This window comes from Neodiprion virginianus, chromosome 7 (assembly GCF_021901495.1).
Source record: "Neodiprion virginianus isolate iyNeoVirg1 chromosome 7, iyNeoVirg1.1, whole genome shotgun sequence".
In the NCBI taxonomy this organism is placed as follows: Eukaryota; Metazoa; Arthropoda; class Insecta; order Hymenoptera; family Diprionidae; genus Neodiprion; species Neodiprion virginianus.
In genome coordinates this window covers 3,896,675-3,917,239 of record NC_060883.1, presented here as the reverse complement: position 1 = coordinate 3,917,239, position 20,565 = coordinate 3,896,675, and the positions used below count along the sequence as shown (strand labels likewise).

Genomic DNA, 20,565 nt, shown 5'->3' with positions numbered 1-20,565 from the left:
AGCCTCGAAGAAGTTTTTTAATAAAAAAAAAAAACAAAAATTAAAATAAATGGCATTGACAGCCTTTTTCAATTATCCTCATCAGTTGCAAATTACGAATTGCCGAAGTGATGATTTGAGTAAATAAGAAAAGAAAGACTTACATTTATTTTGAAATTCTATGGAGTCGTCAGCCCCGAGGTAGTTTCCGTTAAGAATGATAATCGCGAATATCAGCGTCACTGCACAGCCACACATTTTAACAGCAGGTATTATTTAAGCACTTGAGTCGTTCCAACTGGCTTGTAATCGTTAAATCGTATTAGGTAGGTATGGTTGAATTGGAATTGGTTAAAGTTATCGACCCTTAACGAGGGCTGTCAGATAAGTAAACGTAAATATTTGAAAGTTATTTTTTTATTTATACGTGTGAACTGTGTAGTAGTTTTTTTGGTCATGAATTACTATTTATACAATTATTATTATCACTATTATATCCTTAAAACTGTTTCGCGAATGAAAATACTGATGAATACTGCAACGTTTACTTGGTAATATCGTTAATTCCGGACAGCAAAATAAGAATGAAGAAAAAAAGAAACGAGTTTTTTTTTTCTACGTTTACGAATTATTCCAAAGCGAATCTGATCTTTCGGTTATCATTATCGTTCAGCTTTCATTTCGAACTGTTTTTCATAAATTTCGATTTCGGAGTGTCTCTGATAAGCTGCTTCGGTTGTCTACAAGTTTCACAACCGAAAACGTGTCAATTGTTTTTTTTTTTTCTCAGTCGAATCCCGTTAAATTTTTCGCTTTCAATTTCCTCGCGTCTCTTTGCTCCTTCCTCTCCGACTGACAGCTGATTTCCGGTTGTTAAAACTGCGCGTGTGTATCACCTGGACCTTCGAGAATTGTAAACTGGCAGCAAAAAGCTCAGGGACCAAAACTCGAAGCGACTCGCTCATTCCGGGCCGAGTTTTAGTCGTCTCTCTCGTTTTTCTTCTTATTTCGAACCCCTTTTCAGCTTTGGAATCTACCACTGAACACTTTTTTTCACTCGCTCGACGTGAGCCTTCCTCCCTCACTCTTTCTTTCTCTTTATCTATCTTTCTATGAACGACACATGTTCATTATTACACCCCGGAACACCCAACGTCACTGGCGGCTTCGCGGTACAGCAAGAAATCTTTTGATTAACAAACGTGCCGCCTCTTTTTTGTCCCTTTTTATTGCGGCTGAATTTTTTTTTCTTTTCGTTTCGATTTTATTTTATTTTTTTTTTTCTTTCAATTTTTGTTAAAAACTTTTATTACGCGTCTCCTTGTTTTCGTTACCGCACACTTGCAGGATGTTTTATAAACTAAGACAGATCCTCGTGCAGTCGGTATGGCGATGTGTTCGAAATTGGCGGCAGCCGGCTTCGTCCCTCGATTGTAAATTTATTATGTTTGGTTAATTTGTTAAATTTCCTTTTATTCACTTACGAATTTTTATCAATTTCTTCTCGAATCGACGATGCAACTTGTTCTTTTTTTTTTTTTTTTACTCTCTCTTTCTCTCTCTCCCTCTCTCTTTAAATATACAATTTGAACGTCACATATTGTATAACCGCGCACTAAATTTCGGTAACAGATTCTTGAATCAAAAACAAAATTTGTCACCTTCGTTATTCATGTTTTTTATAGTTATGAATAGAAAGTTTATCGACCGATTGGTATTTTTTTTTTTTCTCTTTTTCCGAAAACACAGACAGCACAATAATGTATCTACATTTTTTAATCCAATATTTATTTCGTATTTCACATCACCAAATCGTATCGAGCAAAAAAAGGTGTACGTATTACAATATTTTCAAAATTCTCATCCTCATTTTTCTTCTCATTTCATTTTAGGATACTTTTTCTATCACCGAAGTTCGGACACATTCGAGTCGCGAATCAATCGACCGATCTTTCGATAAACCGCATCAACTTTCATTAATTATTCCGTTAAGGCGATAACCGAAATCGTAATTGAAATTTTGCTTGAATTTTTAGGTAAGAGACAAACCGCGATTAAAGAACCGTCAAGGAATGTCGCTGTCACGGGGTTGTCGGTCGCGCTGGCAGCGACTGCCGCTACACTAAAACTAAAACTGAAGACATGTGTGCAGTCCCCACTCGTAAGAGTCCCTCGTGCATCCAACACAAACCTCCTGACACGCACCCATTTCCTCACGCACGTGCCACGACCACCAATACTCAAAATTATAATACAGAAATACACGCGTGTCCGGCCTGCAGGCCTCTCTGCCTTCCTCAATGCGTCATCCCGCCGATACGTCGAGGGGCACCGAAATCTCGGAAGACCTGCATCCAGAGTCAAATTCGATCGTATGGGTAAGTCACGTATCGATTTAATGCTCAATTTTATGTTTTTTATTCAATTTTATACGGATATCTCGTGAGTTTCGACTCTACAAATTATCGAATATAATCCATGGCTGATCACTGAAATGTTATCCGCAAGGCTGTGGATAATTTTGTCCAGGATCTATTTATTCTCTATGATTAAATCAACATCGATTTATTGCTGAATTTTATATTTTTTCATCCGTGTTGTCAGTTTTCTGATGAGTTCCGAGTCTGTGAATGTCGAATATAATCCATGGCTGATCACTGAAATGTTATCCGCAAGGCTGTGGATAATTTTGTCCAGGATCTATTTATTCTCTATGATTAAATCAACATCGATTTATTGCTGAATTTTATATTTTTTCATCCGTGTTGTCAGTTTTCTGATGAGTTCCGAGTCTGTGAATGTCGAATATAATCCATGGCTGATCACTGAAATGTTATCCGTAAGGCTGTGGATAATTTTGTTCAGGAACTATTTATTCTCTATGATTAAATCAACATCGATTTATTGCTGAATTTTATATTTTTTCATCCGTGTTGTCAGTTTTCTGATGAGTTCCGAGTCTGTGAATGTCGAATATAATCCATGACTGATCACTGAAATGTTATCCGTAAGGCTGTGGATAATTTTGTCCAGGAACAATTTCTTCCCCTTTTTACGATTTATGATCATCCGACTGTGTTTCGCGTGCCTCAACTTAGTATTATCCACGTTTTCATGTGATGATCTATTCACGTACGAATGTAAGACATGATACGTCTTGTATCTTATTTCTGGACATAACCTAATCGCTGTTTTCTGTTTACAAAACCATTTTCGCGTACGAATCGATACAAATTGGCTTTATCGATATTCCTTCGCCAAATCACTCAACCGATATGTCATCGTTCTGTCATAAAATTAAACGAATGTTAATGGGAAGTAACCGGCTATGTTTGTTTACGGAACCATCACTATAACAAATCTAGAAGGCAGTAGGTTATTTTGTCCAGTTTTTTCGACCCAGCTGTTAACTGTTTCGCAACTGCCTTCGAATTGATGCAACATTAAGCAGTATATGTACGATGATCATGACTTACAAGGTATCGCTAATGCTTCTGAGCAAAATCAGAGTTCAAATATTATTAAATAATGTAACATGAATCGAATTACACTCTGTCACTACTCGGTCAAATAACTCCAGTGTAGTCTTGATAGCTGTTCATTTTTTTGCTTTTAATTTTTTTCTGTCACATTGAACAATATTGCTAGCAACAAATTCGTACAATCGTCATGATTGTCAGAAATCACTTGACCCTTTCAATCACACATTTTTCAGTTTAATATTTTGGCCTAAATTTTTTTATTCAGAGGTTTTTACTCAAAATTTATTAAAATACAATATGGTGGATGTAAAATTGTGAAAACCGGGGAATGTATTCGGGGATTTTTGGGGTTTCCGATCACGAATCTGAAGTCAGTATTTGACAATTTCTAAATCCAAGATCGCGGATCCAACGTGGTGAGTCTAGAATCAAAAAAACTATCAAAGTTCGATGATTCCGGCCGAAACTTATCACCCGGGGGGTTTTTGGAGTCGCTGATCACGAATCTAATGTCAGAAATTGACAATTTCTGAATCCAAGATGGCGGATGCAATACGGTGGATGTAAAACCGAAAAATTTATCATCAAATGAGATTTTTCCATATTTTAACAGTCGTATGAAGTAACATGAAATTGATTGTGAATGCATGCGATATTGTATCTACGGAGAGGTGCGATTATTCTTGATTTTCACGCGTGTTCGGGTGTAATTGCCGACTTGGCACGGTGTTTTTCAGTAATCTGCCAACTGCTCGCGGGAACCGAGTTATAGAGACGGTGAATTCGTGTTTAATACTCACACGGTTGCCGGTCTTGGACTGCAGCTATTTCCAGAGCCAAGCTGTGTGTGGAGGGTAGGTATAACTCGCCTTATAACGATACAGGAGAACAGTTCTCCTTCCGCACCTCGCGTCTCGGTGAATTTCGCGCCCGCGTTTCTCAGTATACCAAATAAATGCACGATGCAGCGTCAGAATTCTCTCTCGGGTTCGACGCGTTGCAGTCAAACGGGTTGCGAATATCGCGCAGACCTCCGCGTCTCTCTCTGTGTGTTTGCACTGCGGAATCACCGTCATCCAAACTTTCACGATGGTTCAATAATGCTAGAATTACCACCGCTGCATCCAGTCGCGCGAAAAATCAATTGCCAAACCATTTTCGCCCAGTTTTACTTCATCGCGGAAACGAACATTTTGCTTGCGATTATTTATACTCGGGAAGAAATTTTTCTGTCTGATTAGACAAATTTATATGAAATTGCGTCTCGAATATGAACTGAAGAAATATATGTTTTCAGTAAAATTATACCAGAGTTGCATTTTTTCAAAGTTTTCTCTATGTTTCTACACTATTTTTGTAAAGTTGGTAAATTTTGTAAAGTCAGGTATGAAATGATTCTATATTTCAAAAATTTCCCACTCACTTATTTGATCGAATTTAAAGTGAAAAGTTCATAAACCTTCTAAAGCATTTGTATTATTTAATCAACGACGAAATAACATGAATAAAAATTTTCACCCTTTCATTTAATTAAAAAAGTAATGACTCTTGATGTTTCTCAATAAAGTTTTTATTGCCGATGTATCTGCTTCCGGTTTCGTGATAAAAATTTCTTGTGAAATCACTTGCGGTATTCCGGCCTACAGTCTGATTTATTGATCAGCTGATCTGGTAAAAGTTTAGACGTACGTTCAGCGAATTTATGCCACTATAATTGAAATACTCCTACGACTTTCGATTCGAGAATAGCCGACCGAAGTCTTGAGATTCTTGCGGAATTTTGGCATGCTGATCCGTTGTCAGGCTTCTGGACACGTGTTGATGAAATTTGATCATATTTTACCAGTGAATACGCGATTTACTGTTTCTTCTACCGGAAATTGAGCAACTTGATATAAAAGCAAATAAAATCAAAAAGCTTGCGAGTCAAAACGGGTGTTGAAACTTCGTATAAATAAATCAAATATTTCCAAAGGACTGGTAAGAAAACATACTGAGATTTCTGAAACAGAGAAATTTGCGGATAGAAAAACAAAAAAAAAAAAAATTGGCACAAGAATGAAAGTTGAAAGCATAATTCTGGAGAATCCGAACCTTCCGAATCTAGTTTTGCATTCAAGAAAGATCTATTTGTAAAAGCTTTTACAAATCGATCTTCCTTACCGGATATTAGATAAAAGCGAATCTAGGTAACAAAGAAACCTGCGCCACTTGGATTTGGACCGATTATTGATTCGCTTTCCTAATGAGAATTTTGCAAAATCATCAATTCAGATTAACCCGAGTTTCAGAGTTGATTAAACCCGGAGCTTTCCAAATGGAATATTAATTAACTTGAAGTTTTCGCTGACACGGGTTAAGACACTCGAACAAAAAATAGAACCAAGTTTATGAAGGATATTACATCGATCAATATGAAATTGTAATCCTAGAAGAAATATTAACTCTTCCAATCCAATCTCGGTGCCAATTTAATTAACGATCGTATTATCATGATAATAATAATGAGTAAAATAGCGATTCAAATCTTATTCTTTGATATCGTATACATATATACGTGTGATCAAATACACTGTAAAAATTTTGATTTTATTTTAATAACGTATTTGAGGAAGAGATACATTGAAAAAGTGGTTTTAATATATTCTCATTCAGTTACCGTGAAAAAAAAAACGTCATAAAAGCAATTATTTTGATCCAAACTTCATCAAGATTTGACTTCTAAAATCGCCACTCACTCGAATCTCTGCATAATTTTCATTCCGAAAAGTTCGCGCGATTCTGTGAAGAAACGTGATATTCCCTCGATGTAATCCCTCGTCTTCTCGTGTAAGGGTGAAATTATTCCGATTGTGAGAAGAGCCCGCATGGCGGGCAATATTTAACGATAAACTAAGAAATATGAAGAGCTCCCTAAGGCCGCCATAAATTCCCTTACCCCAATTCGTATCAATTACATATCTCATAATTCTGTTATTTATGTCAGCACGGGAATGGCGTCGCGTGTATGAAAGGAGAGACATCGATCTGGTTGTATTTTCCTGACAGATGGAATATCCGTTCGATTATTTACCCACGTCGGAGAGAGGCGGGGTTGATATTTCAATTTTGAAAACTCCCGAAAGCGCCTAATTCCCGATCGTTTAGTGGCGAAACATCAAAGTTTCGAATGGTCCGAAACTCGACGAGTCAAAGTTACGAAAGTGCGAAAATGAGAAAATTTGAAAATCTGTAACATCGAAATTCCGAATTTTCGAAGATTTTCAGTTTTGTGCATTTCTGGGTTGGTGAAATTTCACCACCTTGATATTTCTTTGCATCGGATTTTCAATATTTTTGCGTTCGGAATCCTGGTTTTTCTGATTTTTTTCACCCACTCGTTGAGTAAGCTACGTCGCAGAAATATATTTTAACTTTCGGAATTTTACACCATCGAAACTTTATTATGTCGACCGAGCGGTAACCGGAACTAAAAATTTCTCTCATTGTAACATTGCTCTACGCAAGTTGAATTTCGGAATTTTGAGCCATCGGGTTTCCGACCATTGGAAACTTTGTTGTTTCTCCAAGGTTTGATTTCTGCACTTCAAGTTTCTCCACCGAATAATTCGGAATCGGGCGCTTTCGGAACTTTTGAAATTCGGAACTTGAACCCGGCCCCGTCGAGAATTCCGCAACTCATCGTGAATTCGGATATCTTGTCGCTATTTGCAATCAAAACTGACACGTCCGAGACCAAATTAATGCCGCACCCTCCCACCCTCCCCAACACCATGCACATCCAGCAACCCCTGCTGCAGCTGCATTTACGCCCTGACGGGCAGCCGATGGAGCCGCTATTCGTACGATGGACGATTGCCCGTCTGCCCAGGATGGATGCATCACGTGTTCGATGCTACCAGCTATGTATTTCTACCTGAAACAGATCACCTGGCCTCCGGATTTATCGCCCCGACATTCGCCCTCGCCAAACTCGGGGAAGTTTGAATACATCCGATTCAAAAACTGACAATGAGCTTTGGGATTTACTTTGGTAAACCTGTAAACTGCTTTCGCTATTGTACGAAAATTATGGCCGAGAGAGTGATTGGAATTGAATAGGAAAATCAGGAGTGGCTTTAGCTGTTATTTTTACTTTTCACATAAAACCCCTGTACACAGTTTTTGACCGGATTTGAAATTTTCTCGACTTCTGAGACCCCGAAGTTTTTTTCAATCGTTCTTCATTTTATTTGCACGAGCAACCCAAGTTGCAGCATGCTGATTTTGAAATTATGCGTTAAGGTTGGTTCCGGGGTCAACTGGACCCAGTATCAGGGACTAGGGTTGAAAGAGGAAATATTTTGCAATTACAAAAAATTTGTACGCAGTATCCGTAGTCTGGACTCACCGTGTTACTTTATTCCGAGTGTCTAACCCCTTGGCAAACATCCCGTCTATTTCTCGAAAAGAATAATTCGTTCCAGAAGTTTTTTCCATATCATATGTTAAAAATTGTAAATAATTTTTCTTCCCCAAAGTTCGTTCAGCTGCGGTTTCTCAAATATTTCTTTCCAGTTTCTTGCGGCAATGAATATCCCACGTCGTCGTCGTCGAACAAAAAAGAGCCCATGTAGGTATATTATAACGAAGGGGAAAAGGAAGACGGACATGAAACGTGGGGGAGCATGGATGAGTGTGTCTATGTGTAATTCTCCGTATGGGTTTTGACATGGGATGTGCAGCGAGGTAATTCGTTTGTTCCGACGCGACGGAACACAGGGTGAGGCTACGTTTCTCCGTCTGCGGGTGTGACTGTATATGTATATACACATATGTATGTATGTATATACGGTGAAATACGTTGTGAATCATGGGCCCACGCGAATACCCCATAAAAATAATACCGCGTCACCGACTCGAGTCGCTACGGCGAAGCGAATCGTCTGACTCATTGATTTAGGGGGGTCTTTTTCCACTTCCGAAGATTGCACACCGATAGCAACGATTGAATTAGTCGTCTGATATTCGTGTAAGAGAATAGAAATCGAGTCTTAGGTACGTGAAATAAATCACATGAAATTCTCGAAATGCTCTGTACATACTGGGAGAAATTTTTAGTTTCGATTAACGCTCGGTCCTTGATTATTTTCATTTTTTACCACAATAGGAAAATTTAGTTCTGGGTAGAAAATGAAAATTAGTTTTCTAGCTGTAATCGGAAAGTCTAATATCCGTTACTATTCTTTCCCATTACGATCGTTGTTACTAGATTTTCTTGCAACCGTTGCGAAAATTTAACGCTCGCGCTAGAATAAATTGACGTTAAAGCCTTGTTTAACTAAAAAAGTAGAGTAAACCTCGGAAACTGATTTTGCGTTGCAATTACCAAAAAAGGATCGACGATAGCGTAAAATGTTTACGCGTACCTCGTTTTTCGTAATTCCAACAATAATCAAACAGTTTTTTCAACGATACATGTTTTACTGAATTTTTCTAGTTACTGTAACAAATTACATTTTTCTCAGTGCAGGTTGATAATTTCCAGGTCTCTGTGATTATTTTTTCATTCGATTTATAGTCCAGTCAGAATTGGTCTGGATTGAAAATATTCGAGTGATGGCTGCATTTTTGTGTAGAGCGGTTTTCCGACCCTCAGGAACTCAAATCTGAAGTCAATTTTGAGCTGCATATCCGGCGGTTTGAGAAAACAGAAAAATTTTAAGTTTTTTGCGTTTTCCTCAAAAACCGCTATCGATGGATGAAAAATGACTTGACCATCGTGTAGACCGGAAAATTTTGCATCGAAGTATGTTCTTGTATGTCGAAAACCGAGTCAAATTAACAAGTTATTAAAAAAGAAATTCTACTCAACGACGGTATCAGGGGAATTTTGGTAAAATAATTTCTTTTTACTCAATTTGTTGACTGAACGAGGAACGAAAACCCCGAGATACAAAAATATAACAATGTTCAAGAAATGTTCACTTCACATCAATTTTTACCGGACTATTTATCACTGTGGAAAATGCCCGATGAAAACAGATTTCGAATAATTTTTTTTTCACCCATAAATTATTCAGTGGTGAAAATTTGACAAAGGTATTTTCGCTCTCGTTTGCTTTTCTTCAATTCCCTCTCGTCTCAATTCCCTTTGTCGTTTTTCTTACTACCTCTGACTGTACAGAGCTCGACGACGCGTCACGGCATAATGGAACTGGTGACACTCCGCTTCTCGTTACAGAATCAATTTGCTTAATTCCAGTAGCAATGAATCACTAATTAGAACCTCCCAGTATAATATCCGAATTCGTGGACATTTACATAATTGAATAACTAGTGCGACAATTCTAAACCTCCATCTCCCCCTCTCCCCCCTACTCCCTCTATTATACCTTGCTATTTACGTATAACCCTATAACCAGACAGAGTAAAGCCCCATACAGTTGGTGATCGAACCGTCATTAAAGCAATAAATTTTACTACAAACGAGAATTTTATTCCAATTTATTCGACCTCCACGATGATAATGCGCGGGGGGGGGGGGGGGGGGGGGGGCAAAAAAATTTAGAAATATTTATGATTCATGGCGGAATGGCTTCTTCGCTTTACGCGGTCGATCATCGTCCTCGTCTTGAGCACCTCTGCAATTTGTTTCAACCCCCAAACGAGCCGTTGAATCAACTTTTTATCGGCGCCGGATTGATCGCAATTCATTTTCAACACCGGACCGACATTCAGACTCGATTTATTTATACATTTTAGTATAAACGTGACGAAGAGGATTTCATTGATTAAAATTGATGCGAAAGATGAAATTATTCGGTATCACTCCTGAAGTTATAATGGATCTTTGAATGTTGGTGTAAAAAAAATGTCACTACTCAAACTACCGTAGATACGTCAAAAAATATTCAGTCAAATAAAGACCGCGGTGAGTGGAGAAAATTTTGAAACTTTGACCATACGGTTCGCTAGACGTAACTGCTGGTCGATGTTAGGTATAGAAACGTTGTGACAAGTGCCAATGGCTATTGTCATGGGCCCCCATAACTGCCGCAGCGATGCTGTGAATGCCTTGTGATTTCCATGGGCAGTCGTTCAGAACAATGTAAAAGAAACGATTCTGATATACACTTATTTATATATATATATATATATATATGTATTTATGTATAGGGTGTGTCACCAAACTCATAAATTCCTCCTTTACATCCCCGTTTTACAAAAGCAGAAACCTGATGGTCAATGGTTCGTTGCCCATTCACAATTCCAGAGATTCAATCTGATTCTTCCTTTCGCGATCAAAGTGTTTAGACTTTCACCGTAATAACAAATGGACATTTTTTCAAGGGTGTTGAATCAGCATTACAATTGTATGGAATGTTAAAATCAGTTTCAATGAAAACGCGAATATGGAACACATACGGGGTGTCCCATTTGAAACAAATTTTTTACAAATATATCGAAAACTAAACGTTCAGATGAAAAATGTTTTCAACAAAAATTGTTGTATATGAAAAAGGACATGAGATAAATATCCCAGTTCTTAAATCCGGGGCCTCTGCTGGATCCAATGAGGCCCAAGTTTTATTTTTCAAAGAGAATCTTCTATTTATTATTGCGTTTTTTTTTTCTAGTAACAATGCAAACAAGCGCCTAAATGCTTTTCAATGTTGAACAATTCTGTTCATCGTAGAACTCGTTCTCATTTTTAAATTCTTCGCAAGGAATGACGGACCGCCACTCTTTTCGCGAGAAAACTTCGAATAACGTTTTGGGCCTGTTCGGAGACGAAAACCAAAAAAATGACTAGGAGTAAAACTTACTCACCTTTCACCGAAATATAAGGAAATCCAATCAAAAATAGGCGGTTCAATTTGAAAAACAAAAGATGGGTTTCATTGGACACAGTAGATGCTACGGACCCAAAAACTAAGATGCTCATCCAATATCCTCCTTCATAAAATAAATATTAATATATCTCAATATAATCCTTAGTTTTCGATACATTTGAGCAAATTTTTCAAAACAAGACTATGCGAATCTATGCGACTATAGTCGAGGGCTCTACGTATATACGAACAGACAAGCGTTGCTGGACTATAATTGGTTCGCAAACCACTCGGGACATTGCGAACGGGGTAATTAATTCAATGGGTTTGCGGGGTGCGATCTATATATATATATGTATACATAGATCTAGGTACACACCTTGTATATATGCCTTTTGAATTAGGTTTTGAAATATTCATCAGCGCGCTGATATAACCTACTAATTATTATTCCCACCATCTGGAATGAGTTCTTCCAACAGGTGCTCCTGCTAGTCATCTTTATCGGCTCAAAACTCGACGAGTGCTTTTGCACTGGGTCACAAATTATACTTACTTATTATATATGCGTATGTTATACTCATACATATCTCGCTTTCTCTCTTTCTCTCTCCTTCACACACAGCCTAGTCCGTTTTTATACCCTTTCATAAATTAAATGGTCTTAATGGTTACGGTGCCTTAATATTATACACCTTATACCAACTTGAACGTGTATTTTCTTATTCTGAACAGCGAAATTTACCGAGAAGTTAATTCTACGGTATAGAATGTGACGGTTTAATTTTACGTGGAATCAATTATGCGAAATACTCGGAATGTCTTGTTTATATTGAGAAACGAAAATTGTCCCAATTTAAATTGATTCAAGCTCGAATCGTACGTAAATTATTATGAATGTGAAAATTTGTTTGACGGTTTGATCTTGCATCTAATTTTTTCATCATACTGCGATACAAGAATTTGATTTGAATTTTGAGGACATTGGGGAACCATGTTATGTTCAGATTTTTGTGGTTACTGACGTTCCAAAATTTCGAAATCCCATCGTTAGTAATTCGGAAATAGTTGAAGAAAGTAGAGTAACGGATATTGGAATTGTACGACAATGAAATACGTCATGTAATTTTTTTCGTTAACGCTCTGACCCGAGTTAGGCACCTCATCGGAAAGATATATATATATATATATATATACATACATTTATTTACACTGCCAAGAAAAAAAGAAAAAAAGAATGAGATAAGGAACCAATTTTTGATTTTGTTTTCCACAGTGATCCATAATAATGATATTGACATTTTTTTACGTCTTACGTAAGAATAATTGAGAACATAGTAATCAAACAGAATAATTAATCGTAAAGTACTGAGTAAATTGTCTTAGGCTAATCAATCACACGTGCAGTGAGAACATAACCCCGATAGAGGAATGATTACCTTTGTTGTTAAGTTGATGAAAAATAAATTTTTCCAGAGACAGATATTATAGCTGATTAGAGAGTAAGGCTTTCAGCAAGAATATCGATATCCTGATCCCGTGTCTAATTGACTTTGCCATGGAACCATGATTATCTCGGATTTCGAGATCGACTAATTCCGATCATTGAAACGGATCAGGCAAAAGCTTTTCCTCCACGAAAGTGATCTGTGCCAAGAATTATTGCCGAAGGATATCCCCACGACGGTGGACTGAGAGAAATTTTTAGTTCCGGTTAACGCTCAGTCCTTAACAATTTTCATTTTTTAACATGATCGAAAAATACAGTTCCTTAGAAACTGATTTTGCGTTGCAATAACCAAAAAAGGATCGACGATAGCGCAAAGTGTTTACGCGTACCTCGTTTTTCCTAATTCCAACCTTTACTCAATTTTTCTAGTTACTGTAACAAATGAATTTTTTTTTCGGTGCGTTTCCTGTCTTCTTCAGGATCTGGTTGTGCACACGTGGCAATGTTGTGACTGAATACTTACGGCTTTCAGAATCTCTTCAAGTTCTTTCTAGTTTGTATCCGTTGGAAACCGAGCGATCGTCCCATGGGATAAGCGAAGGGTCGTTGTCTTGGTCGTTTCGTTTTCAGGCGTTCCAGAATTCCTTCACGTGTCACGGAACGCCCTCGGGGATTAGCTTGTCAAACAAAGACTCCTTGTGAATTATCCCTGCATTAGAAATAGACGCGCCTGCCATAGAGAGCGTTAAAAGTCGGTGTCTCTTCTTCCTTCTTCCATCTTTGTCCGAGGACGCTTTACGTGTTCCTTAATTCTCGTCCCACCTTCCTCTCGAATATACATATATATATATATATATATATATATAGCTCAGGTTTAAAGCGATAAATTCAAATTTGAAACGCCTGCGCTGTTATGTACGTCATAGCCTCGAGTAAGTCGAGACGAACGGAATTCTTCTGTTTCTTCTCACCGCTAAGATTCAAATTGTATAATTTATTCCTCGAGGCATCGCGAACGCCCTCCTCTACAGCCACTGTCGCAGGGCGTTTCCAACCCTGGATTCGAACTCGCGGAATTACCTTTATACCTAAGGGGGAAATGTTTTTTTTCTTGAAAAATAAACCAGACTGTCTTGCCAATTACGAGTCTCAATTTTTCAGTCACGAATTTTCACGTGCTGAATAATTTACGGTCTCTTTTTCATTGGACTAATTTAATTCATCTATTTTCCAATATACAAGATAATCACAAACATCGACCAATGTTCGAAATTACGATGTGATTGAAAATAAGTTCCACGATTATTATCTATGAATTAAAATATGGTAACGATTCAAATATATGCGATTCGTTTCTAATAAGTCTCTTCTTTTTTTTTTTTGTTAAATTAAATTTTGACTGTAATTATAAAAATTTTTACTTATAAAATATTTTGACGAAGATTTTTTTGCATAATGGGCAAATTAAGGCGAAGTAAGTCGTGAAATTATTTTGAATTATTTACGAAAATTAAACACCCTGGATCTAAGCTTTCAACGAACGTTGCGAATATAGTCGACGGGATCTTAGATCTTCACTTATTGTCCCCAAAAGTTAAATTATTGTCAGGAAAACAATTTAAAACGCTAAAAACTCAAAAATTTAACGAACCATGTAAAAATCGACGGAAAACTATTAAAAAAATAAACAAAGAGAGATCGGATAAACAGTTTTAACGATAGAAAGACAATTGACATTTACAATTTTAACGTTACACACCTTTTGACAAATGATTTTTGTATTGAAGGAGATTTAATAAAAAACAGGGGCCAACATAATATTGACGTTTTCTTTCATAACTATTCAATTTTCAATTTCAATACCACAAAATTATAAAACATTCGCAACATCTTCGCAATAAGTAATGCAATTTTCTTCCTGGTGTACTTTTGCTAGTTTAAACATGACCCTGAATCGCTTCTAGCTAAACTAGACAAAACTGGATCAAGTTTTGAACGTTGGAATGAGAAACGCCGAGTGAAAAATTGCAAACTTGTATTTTGTTCTTCTTTCTTGAACGCGGTAGACGAGATCTGTCAGGAAAACTCGGAATAATTTCAATCTCCGCTGTTGTTCTCGGTGGGATAATAAGTCGACTCAACTCACGTCGACTCACCTACACTCCTTAGAATGTACATATTCAGCGGTATAACAATTCCGGGGTATTAGGAGAGAAAAATTTCCCCGAGAATCAGGAAGCTGGAAAATATCGCGAAGAATCGAGCGGTAGGTACGTGAATTTCGCCTTCCTGCGGGTTATATTTATTTAATCACTTATCAAAGCCGTTGCGCTGAAAGGAATTGAAAAGATGGAGAAATGATCCCCATTAATTTTTCTCTCTCACAAAAAAGAAAAACAGAAAAAAGTAATCAGTAATATCGAGACCTGACGATGAAGCAATCGAATCAAGTGCGTACAGTTTGAAGTGATCGCTGAATCAGCGGTGATGCATGAAAAGTGTCGACAACACTCGAATGTACAATTTTCTCTTTATTCTTCCTTTTTCATTACCAGTGACTTTTATTATGATGTTTGTTTATTCATTCATTCGCCCTTCAATCCATTGATTAATTTATTAATTCATTCGTTAGTTCGTTTTTTCATTCCTTCGTTTCTCAGTTCAATTTTACGTCTTTAGAAATCGAAGCATCCGGTTTCGTCGCTACGCGTGACCAATTCGAATCATTACGGATTTATACGGTATTTATACAGGCATGCGTATGTATCAGGAGCTGAAAGTCGAGTAAAAATATAATCGGAATTCAGCAACGGATGTGAAATGGGAGCTCGCAGTTTTGTGTATACTGTATATAACATGCCTACGCCAAAAACCACGTGTGCAACGCCCGCTTGGCGCAAGCTGCGTGTAACTTCAAACGGGTCATAATACCCGTCAAATTTTTACTCCCTTACAAGCGATTCTTTCTTTAGAATTCTACTCACTTCACTCTCTCGTTTTGCTCCTGAGATGTTTCTTTTCCTCCGCTCTACTTTACTGTGTTTTATTTTTTTATTTTTTTTTTGGTTTGTTTTTCTCATTCTTTTTTAGACATTTATATTTATATCGCAAGGAGCGAATTCGTTCGCTTAAAAGACTCGGTTGTACATAGGTACTGGGGGAAAAGTACAGCTTGCGAAAGTTTTGTAAAAATCTGAACGATCAAAATTCAAAGCCGGAGAGATCAAAAAGATGTAAATTTTTAGTAAAACAGTGAGATGTAATTTTTCGTTTTTTTCCAATTTTCATGCGTATTATCGAAATTAATCTCATCCGAATAGTGATATGTTTACTTTTTTCGATCTCTCGACTTTTTTTTAAATTTTATTTCGAAGTATACGAGGTTCAAGAATGCGCTCCTCCGATTCTTGAAATATACAGTTACGCATTCTAAATCGCAAAAGAATCGCAATTTATTCTTTGAAGTTGAAAATTGAACCCTTGACAATTTGTATCAGGCGATCAATAAAAACTATGTTAAAAAAAGTGCTCACTTATTTCGATAAGCTCAAAGTTTTCTGATTTCTTTAACCACCAAAATTTATTTTAAACCGAAGCTTTGTAATTGCCGCATTTTTCATCGGATTTCTCGTGAAAATCAAAACGTGAAATAAAAATCGCCAATTTTTATTTTAGACCTCGAACATAAATCCTGTTAATCAACGGTAAAAAAAAGAAAAACTTTGCCCGGTACTCTAAAGCAAAGTGCATTGCAAAAACTCGAAACAGATATCAGAGTCCATATACTGCTGTTAGCCGAATAATGGAAGTGCAGCTTGATGATCTCCTGGGGATTTTCCAGGCCACGATTGTTCGCGTGTGTAACACAACCGCAGAAAAGTTTCGCCAGACGCGTCCATAAAATCTCTCTCGTACATTTTCACCACATCTATATGTATATATATATATGTGTGTGTGTGTGTGTGTGTGTGTGTGTGTGTGTGTTATGTATACTCAAACACACGTGGAGTTTTATATCATCTTGAGGAATCGTCAACAATCCATAAGCAGGAAAGCTTCTCCAACAGAGTTTCTTTGTGACCATACATTTCCTCCCTTTTAGTGTCCTCCAGAAATATCCTTCGATTCGTGAATCATGAAGCCTGAAAGGCGACTGAATCGAGACACAAAAAGGATTCGATGCGGTGAATATCACAAGTATTAAAGGCCTTTCCCTATTCGAGTGCGCAAAATAATTCATTTCCGCACTTGTGCGGTAATTAAGATAATATAATCTGGTTACAGTACAAATGAATATATTTTAATCTGATTCCCATACTAGTTGCGCAATCTTATATTTCCCAAATGACTGCGAACAATAATTGATTTCCGCACTAGTGCGAGGATGTACTATTTTACGCACTAGTTGCGCAATGTAATATTTTCATTCTTTCGTTCTTTCTTATCACAAGCAATCAACAAATTGGTCAAGTTTTCAAGCGACACGAAGGATCGGAATTTTCTAACGGGGAGTGCACGATTCGTCAACTGTTGGTTGGAAAAAAGATCGGTACAAATGTAGAGAATATTTTTGGGCTCGGACCGCCCGTGGAGATTCGCAATTAGGGTAGGTTTGAAAAATAAGACAACGAACGACAAAGCGAGAGAGTGAGGAAGAAAAACCTGAAAGACAACTCTTGCGGTAGGCAATTAGATGCTTATCTACGAAGTGAAAAATTAGGGAACGTGGAATGCATTCCGACAGAACTTATTCGACGAGGGACCAAAGTTTTTCCGTCGAAACTGCGCGGAGTCAGTGCTAAAATAGAAGAACACCTGTCCGCTACGAAAAAGAGCAATCCAATCTCTCCAATTCCCCCCCAGCTTAGCTCATGTTATAACAGTGTCGACTATACCGTCTCTCCTCTTCCGGATCCTCGAGGCGCCCTCCTGAACCTCCGGGATCACAATGAATAATTACGTATCTCCTGACCGAGATCCTTGCATTTACACCGCCGTCTAATCGCTCTTCGGACATTCATTTATATCACAGAATCGTGGCTGGTATTGATTCCAATTTATAACGATGGAATTCTCCTTGGGTCAGTGGAATTTCATCGAAAACATCTCGTGGAAATTAATTAAAAAGGAACAACATAACCGAAAGACAGGAATTTTGGTTTTTGCAAATTTCAAAAATAGTACCTGTGTCAAATTTGTTATTTATTGATTTATTTTTTTGAATCGTCGAATAGGTTTTGTAAAAATATGCAATAACTTGAAGGAGTCTTCTGGCGCGTACTATTAATATTCTCATCATTTTTTTCTGTCACAAATAAATTTGATATCATTGTCATTTTGAATTGAACCGTATTATTGGGGGAAAAATTTAATTTGTTAATTAAAAACTGAGCAAGTTTAATGGAGACGGTTTCTTACATCATATCATGACGTGTTTGAAATCAATCATGCCCTCAGATTTTTTTTTTCACATCCAGACAATCACACGGAAAAAAAATTCACATGACTAAAAAAAAAAATTGGCTTTTATACAGAGACTGAAATTTTTTTTTACTAGCCAAAATTCTTGCCGTTGGAAGAATTTTTCTTGCTGCCACTATAACAACATTGAAAGACGATCCATCGAATTAATTTTGTCGGCGCGATTAAGTAAAAAATACAAGAACAAAAATGAAAATCGTAGCAATTAATTTTCGCAGTTGAAATTTTTGGGAGTAATTGATCAGCATTAAATTCCTGTATTGATACTTCCGTGTAGAATCGTTGATAGGTGTGTAATCCCTGAGTTATTTCATCGCACAATTTGTCTTTTCTCAATTCAAAACCAGCGTGGCAATTCGGGCTTCTCCCCAAAGTCCGTTTTGATCGAAGGGACAAAATTAGTACCCAAATGAGCAAGCAGTGACGGCGAGTTGCGTAATCGCGGTAGAAAAAAATGGTGACAAATTATTCAGGGCAATACGATCACTGGATCGAAATGTCCATTCGGAGTAGTTGGCATTCATTCCTTGATAGCTTTACCCTAATTCCACGCATCAAATGGATACCAAAGGGACGAGTCGGCGTGAATAGAACGTTGCGAATCACTTGCGATAATGAGACGGATGTGAAATGCTTGGGTGGCTTTGAAAATTCAGAAAAATTAATCGAAGTGCTCGGAATTATTGCGGATAAAATTGATACTACCGTGTTTCGAAGGGTTGTTATTTACGAGTCGTACGCATAAACGAAGAGGTTATAACATCCTTGGCAAATATTCTACGGAATCCGACTTGTTGCACCTATTTTACGTCTCGAAACAAAATCCAAGCATCATCTGCCGGGATAAATTACGATATCAAAGGCGCTGAGTGGCCAGGTAAGTACAGACGTTATTACATTCATCCAACGTTCTAAATATAAAACAAATAATTACGTTCGGTCTGGGAGACGTCTGCCCGTTGAAATTTTGAATTTATCGAATTATTATTATTAACGCTTGGTCCAACTTCATGTTTGGCTCGCTGAATCATGTTCTCTGTAGATCGCGTAGTACAGTTGAACCTTTACAAACGTCTGTGAAGCTGATCGCGTCGAAAATGTGCTAATTAGAGATGAAAATATTGGCGAAGTAGAATTATTTCCGACACGTAAGTATTCGATGTAATTAGAAAAAGGTTTTTTTTCGACTGAAACCAATAAAAAACTGCGGTACGTAAAGTTGTTGATTTCGTCGTCGTTATAAAAAAAAAAAAAATAAATAAATAAACGTGGTAATGGAGTTGAGCAAAGTTAACAACACTGTTTTCGTGAAGAAAAAAAACACAAATACTGTTCCAGCAGGTAAAAAGTTTAATGATACCGGTTTTTGAGATAAACGCAAAAGACAGAGAGAAAAAGGACTCCTACCTACCATTTTATTTACTGTGATTAAAAGTGAACTAATTTTCATTTTTTACCTAGAACTATATATTTCGATCGTGGTAAAAAATGAAAATAGTTAAGAACTGAGCGTTAAGCGAAACTAAAAATTTCTCTCAGTGTTGATCAGCATTTTACCTATTTATGAACAATTGCAGATTACAAATGATGTGTTTTAAAGTTATACCCCAAAATTTTGTCTTCTCTGTTTATCTCCCGGTACTTTCAATCCTTTTGGCAATGATTGGAGAGGAAAAAATGCGGAAAAATAATAGAATTAAAAATAAAATAAATCGAAGCGGATAACTGCGAGGGCGATATCGGACTCATTACGGGTCAGTGACCTTCACCCTCGCTAACACAGCTGGTCAGAGCTTAACCCGGGGTTCATCCTGCGCCAATGGACCGAAGGAGCATCTCCACTGTCCCTGTAGTCATGACGGTCACGAGGACCCGGGTTTCATTCCCCGTGGCCGGTTGACCGTGAAGGACAAACCTGACTCAGATTCCTTTTTTCGCACAATCTCCGGATATTCCGGAGGCAAGTTTCTCCTGCAGCGAAAGCTCGTCGCCTAGTGCTTTCCGAAAACTTTTACCGACGACCGATCATCACTGCTTCGACCAGCAATGAATGCGATTATCGTGCCTCTGCAACTCTTTATGGCTCATGAATTTTAGCCACGATGACGATTATACGAAGGAGTTGGTTATACTTTTGTAAAAATAAAACAGTTTTTTATTCACTGTTAATGTACGTGAATTTGTAGATGGCGAAACAGATGTTTTGTTATTATAATAAAATTTTAGCTGGGGGAAATAATGATTGGTGGAAATTTTTTAACAGTTAACAAATCACATTTGGTTCAACCAAAATTTGATAATAATAACGAAATATTTATTTTGCCATATTCAAATATACGCTTTTTAACAATGAATAACT

General features: G+C 37.3%; 2 protein-coding genes across 12 annotated transcripts in view; one reads left to right on the top strand and one right to left on the bottom strand.

Annotated features, from left to right (window-relative positions):
• LOC124308604 (B-cell receptor CD22) overlaps window positions 1–2,087 on the bottom strand; it is a 115,889-nt gene extending 113,802 nt beyond the window's left edge. Inside the window, exon 1 of the mRNA XM_046771444.1 lies at window positions 144–2,087. Coding sequence (XP_046627400.1) covers window positions 144–237 — 94 coding nt within the window. The 5' untranslated portion in view covers window positions 238–2,087. The remainder of the gene's footprint in view (window positions 1–143) is intronic.
• LOC124308606 (uncharacterized) overlaps window positions 1–20,565 on the top strand; it is a 157,035-nt gene that overhangs the window by 119,568 nt on the left and 16,902 nt on the right. For 9 of the 11 annotated variants that reach the window (XR_006909044.1, XR_006909043.1, XR_006909036.1 and 6 more), the window contains 2 exons: window positions 2,016–2,357; window positions 4,199–4,315. Coding sequence is in view for 1 of the 11 variants with exons in the window: in XM_046771446.1 (XP_046627402.1) it covers window positions 2,122–2,357; window positions 4,199–4,315 (353 nt within the window). In the remaining 10 variants the exon portion in view is untranslated. Of the gene's footprint in view, window positions 1–2,015; window positions 2,358–4,198; window positions 4,316–20,565 lie in introns of those variants that run through there. The other 2 variants (XM_046771446.1, XR_006909042.1) reach the window with 2 other exon arrangements.